Source organism: Python bivittatus, unplaced genomic scaffold, assembly GCF_059951505.1.
Source record: "Python bivittatus isolate LINGU-HERP-01145 unplaced genomic scaffold, Pbiv_v1 ctg000080_np1212, whole genome shotgun sequence".
In the NCBI taxonomy this organism is placed as follows: domain Eukaryota; kingdom Metazoa; phylum Chordata; class Lepidosauria; order Squamata; family Pythonidae; genus Python; species Python bivittatus.
This window is the reverse complement of record NW_028277035.1, coordinates 20354018-20367043: the sequence shown is the minus strand read 5'-3', so window position 1 is coordinate 20367043 and position 13026 is coordinate 20354018. Positions and strand designations below refer to the sequence as shown.

The 13026-nt window shown below is 37.2% G+C and overlaps 1 protein-coding gene across 1 annotated transcript in view; it reads left to right on the top strand.

The window, feature by feature from the left end:
- The window catches only part of LCP2 (lymphocyte cytosolic protein 2), a 57291-nt gene that overhangs the window by 18465 nt on the left and 25800 nt on the right, over positions 1-13026 (top strand). The window contains exon 4 of the mRNA XM_088133621.1: positions 11356-11421. Coding sequence (XP_087989747.1) covers positions 11356-11421 — 66 coding nt within the window. The remainder of the gene's footprint in view (positions 1-11355; positions 11422-13026) is intronic.

Genomic DNA, 13026 nt, shown 5'->3' with positions numbered 1-13026 from the left:
CCAGATTATAGTCTATTGCTATTGAAATAAACCATACAATCCATCCAGATTTGATAAAATTGTGGTTCTTGCCTCTGATGTCTTATTAATTTAACTGTGTGATTTTTTCTCATGTAGCAATTGAAGAGGCCTCGTTAATCCACAACTCAATTGTTATGTTATTTAGAATTTTCCAAAGTTGCACAATTATTATTTTGGCTGCTAAAATTAAATAAATAATAAGTTCTTTATTTTTAAGCTTATGATTTGGTCCTGTAAATAAGTGCAGTAAGCCTAGCTCTGGAAAGTATGCAGTTCTTTGATCAGTGATAGTACTTATCTCCCCAAAGATTTTACACCAAAGGGGCATAACTGTATCACATGACCATCACAAACAAACAAACAAAAATGACCTTTTTTTTTGTCAACCTCTCCAACATTTGGAAGAATAATTTTGATATATATGTGCCAAACTACAGTAACAGGAGTCAAGTGCCAATGTATAATTTTCCACTGTAGTTCTTGCATTGAAGGTGAAGTGAATCCCCCCAGTTTCCATAACTTCTGCCAATTTGTCTCTGGTATGGGATTGCCAAGATCAGTATCTCAAGCTTCCTTTAAACCATATGGTGGATCTTCTATTTCTGATTGCAATAATAACTTATAAATTTTTGAAATTGTTCCTTTTGGTTGTTCTAAATAATGAAGTATTGAATTCTCAAAATTGTTATAGGGCCGTGCTGCTGAAGATCTAATATTTCTATTGCCCAAAAGAGTCATGGTAGCTTATCATTCAATCTGATCTTGATTGAAATGTTCCCAATTACTATAAAAATCTATTAGTCTATAAAGATTATAGGCTTTCAAAGATTTCATTTTAGCTAAACCATAATAATTATCCTGATTGATATATGTTATTTGAGGTGTTAAAGGGGAGGTTTATCAAACTCAGGTCAAGGGTCTGAGTTCAGAAAGCATTGTCAACCATGGGACCTTCTGTATGATCTGGAATAGCTTCCTCTAGAAGCTAGACTGGAATACTTACAATGGCCTTCCAGAAGGTAGTGAAGCCTGAGTTTTTAAGGAGGAGCCTTGCCTGATTTACTATCACCTTGATGTAATAGATGATAAAGTCTAACAAATTTTAAACTCTTTGATTCTGCTTTTGGATGTTGTCAGAATAAGGGGGAAAATGCTACTTTAACAGCCATTCAGCTTAGGTTGGTTTACACCTATGTCACTCATGAGTTGTTGACTGAAACTAGATGTTGACTAGCTGCTATTGGGTCACAACAGAAGATAAATGTTGCCAGGCCACATTTATGGCATGCTAAGATGCAAGTGAGGACATGACTATGAGGTTGCAACTTCACTCTCATGAAGAATATTGACAGAGAGTTGAGTAGTATAATGGGCTCTCTGACATTACATCAGCAGGCAGCCACTGAGTTTTATCAACTCATTAAACTCTGACAAAACAATAATCATAGCTATTTTAACATGGTGAAGCAAATACAGCTTTAAGTTTCATTTATTTTGTTGGCTTTCACCTTGTTTATTATGGCCAGCCACTGGCCTTAACTTTGAACTTTCTTGTGCTAATGGAATGTTGCCCTCTGGTGCTCTTCCTGCCAACACATTTGGGAGCTCCACTTGGTTTTCTGAAAAGGGGCTCAATGGTGATCAGCCTGATGTACACTTGTGGTCCAAACTTTTAAATTCTGCATGATTGGACCAGTTTAAGTCTTTTGACAATGTGCAAGTGAGTACAGGCTAACAAATGCTTTTAAGAATAGGGGAATCAAATGCCACTTTCTCAATGGTAGCCTGTTCTTTTTTGGCTAGTGTGCCAGTATGCCTCACTGTGCCTGCTTCCTTCTGATGCCTCTGTTAATTATTTAGAGTATTGCCAATAAACTACAATCTCCTGACTACTTCTACTCAGAAGTTTGTAAATATGCCTATCCAGCCTCATTTTATTCCAGGACCTGTGATGAACAGGTTCTTTACAAGGAGGTCCAAGCTTGCCAACTAGCTGTGTCAAACCTGGCATTTCACAAAAAGCAGAAAAAGTACATCATCTGACAAGAAGTGATTCAGTATTACTCTGAGTTTAACCAGAAGAAACCAAATTTGAAAATATGCCCTGCCTGGCTTGGCATCCCACCAAAATCAGAGAGGAAGACATCTTCTTGGGAAGATCCAAGCTTGCCAGCTAGTTGTGCTAATTCTCCTGGCACTCAGAAAGTCTTTGTGAAAGCTGTCAGTGCTTAAAGCTATAATTCCATACATAGGAATTATATCAATTATTTATATACTGAATTAACTAAAATATTTTATTTTATCTTTATTCAATCAATTTCATTATATGATTTTTAATATTATGAGAGAAGAGAGGAAACAATCTGTCCATTTATCCATCTTCAGTATCCTTTTTAGAAATAAGATTCATATTGAATTTTTATTGAATCTTTTTTTATAGAAGTCAAATTTAAAAAAGAAGTTGCACAATTTGTGGAGTATATAAGAACTCTAGCCAAGCAATTTATTTGAATTTTTAATTAAACAATGCCTAAACATGTTGTTAACCAAAGTCTTTGGATGCCTTTCTTGAAATAAAAATATTAAGGCATGGGTGTTTTCTTCATATCTTCTCTGCTAAAGACAGACCTCAAGACTTCATTCAGCTTTTTTGGAGTCATCTTTCTCTTTCAGGCAACAAAGAAGCAATGATGATCTAACCCAATCATTTTCTTAGCCAGATTCTTGCTTCTCACATTGAAATAATTGTTTTCATGTTTTTTTCTGGATGATTTTAGCAATACTCATTCCCAACTTAGTTGTTGCTCCTATCCAACTTGTATTTGTTTCTTCAGTCTGTTTTTCTATTTGTTTTCAATGGAGTGATCTCTGAAAGATTTTCCTGTGTTTGCAATTTTCTTGACTGCGCTCATTAATTGCAGTGAAATCCATTTGGACTTGCTGGTAACTTTCCTAATTTCGAATATGCAGTTTTAGCAGTGTGTTTCATCATCAGACTCTATGAGTTTCATTTTCAACTTCCTTCTCATAATCTCATAATTCTTGAGAATGTTCTTTTTAATTTTAATTAGATGAAACTTCCACATTTTGAAATTACCAGGTCAAAACAGGTTCCCATATAAAAATAGAGAACAAACATAGTTTAGTAATAAAATGGAGTCAAATCACATCCTCTGGCAATGACCATTACAACAGTAATTGTTGTTTGGTCCTCTGCTGTATTTAGCCGAGACTGATATCAAATTGTCGGATATTCCATTTAATACCATCGCTCCGATCTGTCCACTTGGAAGGAAAGAGACAAGAATATGAGTAACACTTTCCAGAAAGTATCACTCCTTGGTCTTCTCCTTGATCAATTGCTTAGCTCCTCTTCGTAAGCAGTCTGTGTGGTTTTTATACTTCCTTCCTTAGCTGTAGATTTATGGGCCTAGTGGTTGAAAAACTCCAGAGGAAAATGCTACACAAGAGCTGCCATTTCTTCTAATGCTTCTTAACTGAATTAATTAATGCTATTCACTTGGCATAGCGGTTAGGACTTGGAATAGTTAGCCCTGGTCAAATAATGGGTACAAGCATTGAACAGATAAGAAGGAAAATGCAGAGGGACTCTAAATTCAGCATAATGATTGTTAGTTTGTGTGTTGTGTGCATGTGCAGACATCTTTCACATCTCACTTTATCTAGTGAAAATCTGATTACTGTACCTTAAAAAGGGATTTTATAGAACAGTAGGGACAAGCAAAGTCACTTGGGAGTTGGAGCAGCTCTACTATGAAGAAAGATTTTAGCTTGAAATAAAGGAGCTAAAAGAGTGACATGACAGTGGTACATAAAATTGTGGGGCATAGAGAGAGTTCCAGCCCTTCAAGGGATTTTCCAGATAGAACTTTCTCAGAATGACTGCAGGATAGGACTGATTATTTATCAGCATCATGACTCACATCAAAGAGACTGTGTTTGAAAACTCAAAATAATTAATTGGATGCCATCAAAACTGGGTTCTTCACAACAGAAGAAGATAAGAATAGCCCTACTGCATCAAGTGATGGTCCATTTTAGTTCAGCATGTGCTGCTGCTGCTGCTGCTGATGATGATGCTGATGATGCTGATGATGAAGATGATGTAGCTTTACTTGGAACAGCTTATACCCTGCGAAGATACCATTAAACTTCTGGCTGACTATGCAACCAATCATAATAATAATCCCCCAATGAGGCACTACCTTGATTTGGTTGTGGGGCTTGCGTGCTCTGAGGAGGATGAGAGCTATCCCAGAGGTTCAACCATACTGGACAGGTCTCATCAGAGGACCCAGACAAAGAGCGTCCGTCCCATTAACAGTATGAGATGTAATTTACAGTTACAAAAAGGGAAATTCCATTATGTAATGCTTAAAAGATCTGACTGTTTTCCCAGGCCTTAGGTTAGGGTGCCTGTGGCTTGTGGGATGTGTTTCTGTAAGTTTTCTGTGTTGGTCAGATTCACCATTTGGTTATCTATTTTTACTTGCTTTTTATTTATATTTTTTTCTTACTCATATTGTATTCTATTCTCTCTGCTATGTTGTGAGCTACAAAGAGTCGTTCTGAAACTGAGGACACCTAAATCTATTATTATTGTTGGTCACACAGTCAGCCAGATGTTTAGACTGGATTTGGCATTTTTATCCACCTATCAAGTCCTTCCCAAGGACCTGGAATAGGCAGATGTTGTTGCTTGACGATGTTAAAAGTATTGTCACAGGATGTAAGCTGTTCCAAGTAAAGCTGCCTTTTGCAATTGACTGATGGTGATTTTGTCAATGCTGATGGTCTTCAAATGGTATTCCAGATGTTTTGGGGATTGCACCCAAGGAGCCTATTACTACTGGTACTATCTTTGCTTTCTTTTGCCATAGTCATTCTACTTCTATTTGCAGGTCTTTTTATATCTATCTATCTATCTATCTATCTATCTATCTATCTATCTATCTATCTATCTATCTATCTATCTTATTTTCTCCAGGTCTTTCTCCTCTATTCTGCTGTCTCCAGGTATTGCAATGTCCACTATCCAGACTTTTGTCTTTCTTATCAACAATTGTGATAAGGTGGCAGGTGCTTGTCTGTTTGAATTCTAATGTCCCAGAGCACTTTAGCTTCTTCATTTTTTATTATTTTATGTGTTTTGTGGTCTTGAAGTTCATATGAAGTTCTGAGATGGGAACATTATTGTACTTTTCTTTTTAATACTGCCAAGGGTAGAGCATTAAAGCAAGCTTGGGAGGAAGTTCTGTGGTGGTTTAAATCCATACAGTCAAATGGTACCTGGCCAGGATGAATAGTTTTCTGTTAAACCTGAACCCTTCAAATCTGTCAACTGCAGACAACTCTTATCCCTAAATCATTTTACAGACGTTAGTTACAGACAGCCCAGATGTCATTGGTGCATAAGTGAAGATCGGGATGGGGGTGGGGATTGCCCCAATGTCTATTACTTTACACATACTTAAATTGTGCCATATCTGCCATTTGCTTGAGCATTTACCCAATTTAAAGAGATTGGGGGCTTTTCACAATCCATGTTTGGTTCTATTACCTTGAACAGTTTGCTACCTGCCCCAAACCTGGCCAGCTCACTGCTTACTTCTAAGTCATGACATTTCTGAACAAGATAAAAAGTGGCAGTCCCAAAGAACTCCACTTCTCACCCCTCAGATAAATGGATCACAACTCCCATGAGACACACTATCTGTGAATTTTGAGAATTACAATCATATACTGTACTTCTTTTATTTCTTTTTTCTTTTGGTTGATTGTTCTGGTCCTTATCAACAAGATCATCATTTTCTTGTTGGGAAGGGAGGAGGAGGGAGAAACAAGCAGAGATGGGTTCCAGCCATATGCCCATTTCTGTAGCCAGGCTTGCTGGGCTACAGCTTGAGTAGACTGTGGGTGCTCCATCAGCCAAAGCTACCTGGGTAGAAAAGGTTGAATGGAGGCAGGAATAGCATCTGCAGTAGTGCCAAGACAGCTCAGAAAATGCAGAAAGCAATCAGTCACAGCTCAGACAATATCCCATGTCTCAGGACATGGCCACTAGTGATGGCAAGAACCCTGTCAATCTCATTCCTGAGGCACAGTAAAAGGAAAGCAGTGGGGGCTAGCAGTTTTGGGGCCTTCATACTTTTCCTTGGTCTTGTGTATGAGAGGAAAGGACATCAATGGGACGGTGAGGATGAGGATGAGCCCTAAGAAATCAAGATGGAAAAAATAAGTTAAACAAAACAAAACTGGCACCCAATGGAATGACAAATGGGGATCCGTTCAACCCTAGACTCAAATAAAATGTGAGGTTTTATATGTTAGAACACCCCCTTGTTAAATTTAAACCAAACACTCTGCATGAAAGGTTAGAAATTAACCAAAACATGAAATTTGAAAACCAGTTTTACAAAAGCCCTAGGAGTTAGGGTATGTGTATCTTGAATCAGTCTGTGTATCTGAATGTTGAGAGGCATATTCTGTGTTTGCAGGATTGGGAACCTAAGACGAGCCATGGTTTTGTCATTCTGTGGCCATTCAGGCTGCTAAAACAAATTAGAACCCATAAGTGACCCAGAGTTCCCCTTTTCCCCCACTTTATCTCGTTCTCAAACCTTCTGCGTACCAAATTTTGCACAAACCTAGCTCTCCATTGCTGATGATCCCAAAAATACCAACAGGAGTTAAAAGTTTAAGCATCAAACACTATTCACACAGGCCAGCTGCACCATACAGTACATGCCAAGCTTCAGCATAAAACTCCTTTTGCTGTTTGTGTTTCGCATTCATAATGCCCCATTTAACTGGTATTGTATTTTTGCTCTGCCTTTTGAACTGGATTGCTCATTTCCCTACCTGAAAATTCTAGAATTGGTGGTGGTGGTTGTTGTATCTGGTACCCCCACTCCCACCCCAAAATCCTTTGAATCCTTGGATGTTGAGCTCTATTGTTGTCTCACATGATTGAAAAAGACGTTTGTGTGTGTGGTACGGGCAACTGCGTTTACTTTATCAAGAGCAAATTATGCAACATTTTAAAGGACTTGAGTTTGCATCTTGAATATATGTGATAACACCGACTGGGTTGAAGAGAGCAAGTGATAAGACTGGTTCCTTCTTGCAGTCCCCCAAATTTCCCGGTAGTTGTGTCAATCTGTGGCTGAGGATTTTCTCTCACCTTGAGGATTTGGTGGCAGTAACTGTAAATGTGCATTACTATTTTTTCCACTACTGTTTTTAACCATAAGAGCTTTGTCTCAACTAACCGAGATAAACAGGTAGATGAAAAATGATCTTAGTGTACAAGATTTCATACAACACATGATGGAAACTTTGATCAAAACTGCACTCTCCTTCTCTCTCCATTTGCTAAAAGGAAACAAAACTAACTTACTAAGTGCCCATTAGCTGGACAAACACGGAAGCAAGTTGCACTGAAACTAGTTAAATTTCAGGCATACTTCCAATATATCGGTTTAGATTAGAAGAAGAAATGGGCAGTCATATCATCACCTTCAAGGCACACATTTAGTTAGGTAATTAAGATTCCAATTTTCATCCTGGGGTGTGCTCTAAAGGAATTTCAGCAAAGGGGGAATTATGAATTAAGGGCATCTATGTCTGGATTGTAAAAATCTGGACAACTATTAGGTTTTAGTTATCTGAACCATAAATCAGATTATACAGAAAAACCAGATTAAAAAGAAACATTAAGATTAAAAACAGTCAAAATAAGGAATAAAAATATTATATATCAGTAAGCTTGGCTGCTTCTAATAAGTTCTGATACAATGCAGTGTCAATAGACAGGAAGTTTAAAACTCTCCTAATGGTCTCAGGATGCTCGTTCAATAGCAAGAGATGTTCTACCAGGTGTATTAAATACGAGGGGAGTTACAAATCAGAGTGTGGAATCAGAAGGCAATAAAGAGATGTGTGGGTTAGAGATTCAGTTTTCATAAGTTCATATGAAGTTCTGAGATGGGAGCATTATTGTACATTTCTCTGTAGTACTGCCAATGGTAGAGCATTAAAGCAAGCTTGGGAGAAAACTCTGTGGTGGTTTAAATCCATACAGTCATATGGATACTTGGCCAGGATGAATAGTTTTCTATTAACCCATCAAGTCTGACAGAAGTCCCTGCTTTCTTTTTTTAGAGGTCTATATCTACAGTGCTAGCAAAAATTGGCTTGCAAAGTCACACTAACTTATATCTTTACGAAGCTGCATCTTCCAGGTTGCAGAATCAAATCAGTTAAAGGATCCCCAATAAAACTCAGTTTAAGCCAATAATTGAGTTGAAAAACACAAGCACTTGTCATAATAAAAACTAATCCAGATTCAAGTTCACCTACTTGGGCTATTTCTTCATGAATCTGGGCAAGTCCATCTTCCAGAGCTCAACCATCAGGAGAAGCTTAGATAGGGAGGGGGCAGTGAGCAACAGTGAGGAGAAAGGCAGGAACAAACGGTTGTTCATTCTTCATGTGCATCTTCTAAGCCTTAATGTTTTTTTTTTTTTTAAGTCTGAAATTTGCTATTGTAGTAATAACTGAACTATACAAAGAATAATTTCTTTACCCCTCATGATGCAACTGCTGTGCACGCATAAATGCGTAATTCTGCATTTATGACTATTTTATAAATTATCAACCTAACACATGCATTTTGACTAACCTCCTTCCTGTGCAAAAATAAAAATAAACCAAAAACCTGAGAGGTTTTTTTTAAAAAAAACCTCTCAGGTTTTTGGTTTATTTTTATCTTAAAAAAAAAAAAAAAGACTACGTTCTATTTAAAGGTGACAGTGGTTTTTGAAATAATAATTAGTTTAATGGACAGGAAAAGAAACATCTAAATGCTCAGTTGCATATATAGATTTAAAATGATAATGAGATACAAGTAGGCGGTTTGACCTTTAAACCATAGCTGCCTCTGCCTCTTTTTATTTGACACCGTAAAATTTACTGAGGATTGAAAGTTTACCATCTAATTCCAACTACAGATACTTGCTTGTCACTCTCTTTACAAGCCAAGATTATATCCAAACACAAATTTTAGTTTGCAATCCTCCAAAGAATCCTGGTTAGTTTTTCAAAGCCCACTCAAGCAGTAAGCACTTATGAAAATCATTTTCATAGTAGCATTTAAATATGATTCACCTATGTTTATGAGGCTAAATATTGTAGGATATTTGGAGAGAGGGGGGCAAGTTAAAAACCTCTAATCCAAATATAGTCTTCCTAGGGAAAGCAAAGCACTGGCGTGTCTACGTGGGGTCAATAAGCCAAAAACACTTTCCCAAGGAAACTAAAACTGTTATCTCAGTAAATTTCGATGTTTCTTGTTAATGTACTCTGGAATTATATACCTATTTTTTAAAAAATGGGATTTCATTTCAAATTTAATTTCTCATTTACTGAGATACATGTTCACAGCTGTGAGAATGAACTTTGCTGAATATTGGAAGAAAGATTCAACAGTGACGTTATCTGGGAACTTAAACTTGGGGAATACGCAGCAATGGCAAAACTAACAGCATATATCCATAACAGCAGTTTAACCAAATTCAGGCAAGAATGGTTTTCATACGCCCAATACATCAGGCAGCAAGGCAAATCAAATGCATACAGTAAGGTTTCTAAGAGGGTCTAAATGTTTATAAATACTTCATATTGTTTGGAGTATAAAGAAGGGGGAACTCACAAATCAAATACATATTGACTTTTCCAAGTAGCTTGCTTCTTTCTTTCTTTCTTTCTTTCTTTCTTTCTTTCTTTCTTTCTTTCTTTCTTTCTTTCTTTCTTTCTTTCTTTCTTTCTTTCTTTCTTCCTTCCTTCCTTCCTTCCTTCCTTCCTTCCTTCCTTCCTTCCTTCCTTCCTTCCCTTCCCTTCCCTTTCCCTCTCTCTCATATCTATATCTCTAACAATATAGTGAAGACCTTTTTTGTATTTGTAAAATAATTTAATGCAATTGTCCAACAGTGTTATACTCAGCTTTAAGCATACAATTTGAGCAACCTTATGTTTATTTAGAAACCGTATTTAACATTGATACAAATGTTTTTCTCCTTATCTTTAAAGGTTTAACTTATCTAAATCATCATAGTGTTAACAATTTCTAATTTATATTGCATAAATACCACTGTTCCCTGCTAATATTTGTATTCTATGATGTATTATTTGTATCTTATAATTCAGTAAAACAATTTTTTTGGGGGGGGGAACCCTGTTAGCTCAGCTGCTAAACATTTAGAAGGCCAAGGTATGCAAGATACAGAGTTCTGGGGAAGCAAAAGAAAGTAACTCCCTAGAAAGAAACTTAGTTCATGAAATGCTGCTTCTTTGTTCTTTCACAACCCCATGGTTCTTGTATTCCTGCCTCATTACCACATAGTTATACCCTAATAGTCTCACTGACCTCACTAGGCATTTGATATGTTATATCCAATGCAACACCTGGCTGCTATATCTAATCACATGCATTCCTTTCAATGTGTATTCCCCATTGTGTGTCAGCTACTCTCTTGTAATCCCTTCCTCTCCAGTCTCTCTGCTCCTCAAAGGGGTGGGGGGAACAACAGGTCAGGCACAGGCCAATGCTTACTGATTGTAATGGCAATCATGTGACTGAGGGATGCTGCAAAGGTCATGAATGTGGGCAATGGTTGTAAAGATATTTTTTCAGCACCATCATAGCTTTGAATGGTCCCTGAATGAGGTAGTCGCTAAGCAAGGGCTACCTGTATTTTTACTTTGCATTAGTCTATAAAGAGGGACTATAACCCCTCCTCTTTTTAGGCCTGTCTTTGTCTCCAGCACTGTTGATAAAATAATTTGTACCTCAATGTAATGTGTCTTACTTCAAACATATCACTAAAAATTTTATGATAATATGGAACTTTTACCTGTTTATTATTTATTATTATTTGTCTATTTTCTTTCCTTTTTTTTGCATTAAAACATTAAGTTTGTTATGTTTTTCAGTGAGTACAGTAATTGCGCAGTATGTGTGTGCTTTAAAATTGATCTAATCCTTCACTACAATTCCATTTAAAAACGGAGTTGTCATGGAGCTAAGAAAATGTAACAGCATGTTGACTTTGTCTTGCACTCTCCTGCTAGAACTCATGTAATCTTTCTGTTCAATAGTTGTATTTTTTTTTAAAAAAATGGAGTAAATCCAGCTGAAGTTGAGCACATTGAACTCTTTCTCCCATTTAAGCCATAAACAAGTTCTACATACTGTATACAGTTTAATATAATGATTATTTTATTAATAACCCCTTGTTTCCTTTCTCATCTCAGCATTCTAAGCAAACTAAGTCAGGAAATAAATCGGCATGAAGAAAAAAAAAGCATCTTTCCAAAAAGGTAGGAAGAGTTTAGGATCTTTCTCTTGTTAAAATAGTAAATGAAAATCTTTGAGACTGACTTCCTGCCATTAGATGGCAGGAGAGGGTGTACCTCCAGCTGTTAGGATGAATACAACAGCTTTCAGATGTGCTCAGCTGAGACAGTATTTGTTACCAAACCACAGCAAAAACAAAACCAAAGCTACTCTGGCACAAATCATCCAACATGAATCAACATGAATTTTAAAACTCCATATGAATGGGATCACCATATTGCAACAGAGTGCTTCTTATTAGACACCAGCATAAAGAATTATGTTCATGAATGTATGATGTGGCACTTACATTCTCTTCAATAGTAATACTGGGTTTATTCACCCATCAGCTGCACAACTGTAGCTGATAGGGAGAAAATGCCAAGAGCTTCATTCCTGGCTAGCACATTAAGTTAGTTAAACTGAAAGCCATTTGTTGGGCAATATTTTCAGATTCACCAACAGATTTCAAAACCAGCTCATAAAACGATTCCTTCGTCCTCATTGGGGAAGTCCTTCCTTTCCAGGCTTCTGCTATGAAGCTGCAGTTGAGAGGGCTCACTCATGACCCCGTTTTTATTTGTGAATTTATTTTAAAGAAAGTACTTGGGTTCTTGTTCATACTGAAGCAGGAGGTAGACCCTTGTAATTCAGTGACAGGTGCTCCTTTGCAAAATGTAATGCAACACTCAGGATGCTACTGAGCCATTTTGCCTCTGCAAACAGCACCCAATGAGTGGGATGAAGTGTTAGGGAGTCTCACAAGCCAATGGTGCCATGTCATATATTTTAAACACAATTGCTAATTAGTAGATCTTCTTTCAAGGGCAAAGGATTAAGGCAGAGTTAACATGGTTCTCCATTGCAGCAACTCCATTCTGACTGCAATGTTGAGCACATTTCTTGAAATAAGGGTCATTAATTTCTGTGCCTGGGGTTTCTAGTCTCATTAGCTTCACAGCTGACTCCAGTGGTTTGCCTGTGAATTGAGCAATGAAACTATTTACAGAAAGTTAAGCTTGTTTTTTTTTTTAAGCATCTGAATATTTAGTCTGGAAGAGACAGTTACAAAAAAGAAAAATACCGTAATCTTCTTTTGACACTGGGTCCAGTGTAAAAGCTGCTTTGTTCAGCTAAGATATTACTGTGTGGCAGTAATAGCAAATACTGCCAATAAAGGTTTGTGACCCAAGCACCATTCTTTTGTAATCTGGATGGTTTAATTCATACTTCTTGTTTCATACAATGGGACTCTAAGAGCAAAAAGCATTCCCTGCCCATTTTCACTGCTATAGAGTAGGCCAGCTATATAATGGTACAGTATTAGGTGTTCGATTAGGAATGGGAAGGCCCAGCTTAAAGTCCACCCCAACCAGGGAAGCTCATTTTATGACTTTGGGGCAATTGCTGTACTCAGTCCAGCTTATTTCAAAGGGTCATTATGATAATTTAGATTTATATCCTACCTTTCCTCCAAGAACTCAGTAAAACATACATGGGACTCCCTCCTCCATTTGTTCCACCACAGAAAAACCATCTGTCAAGTAGAATGAGTTGATAGAACATGATTGGCCCAAAATCACCCAGGA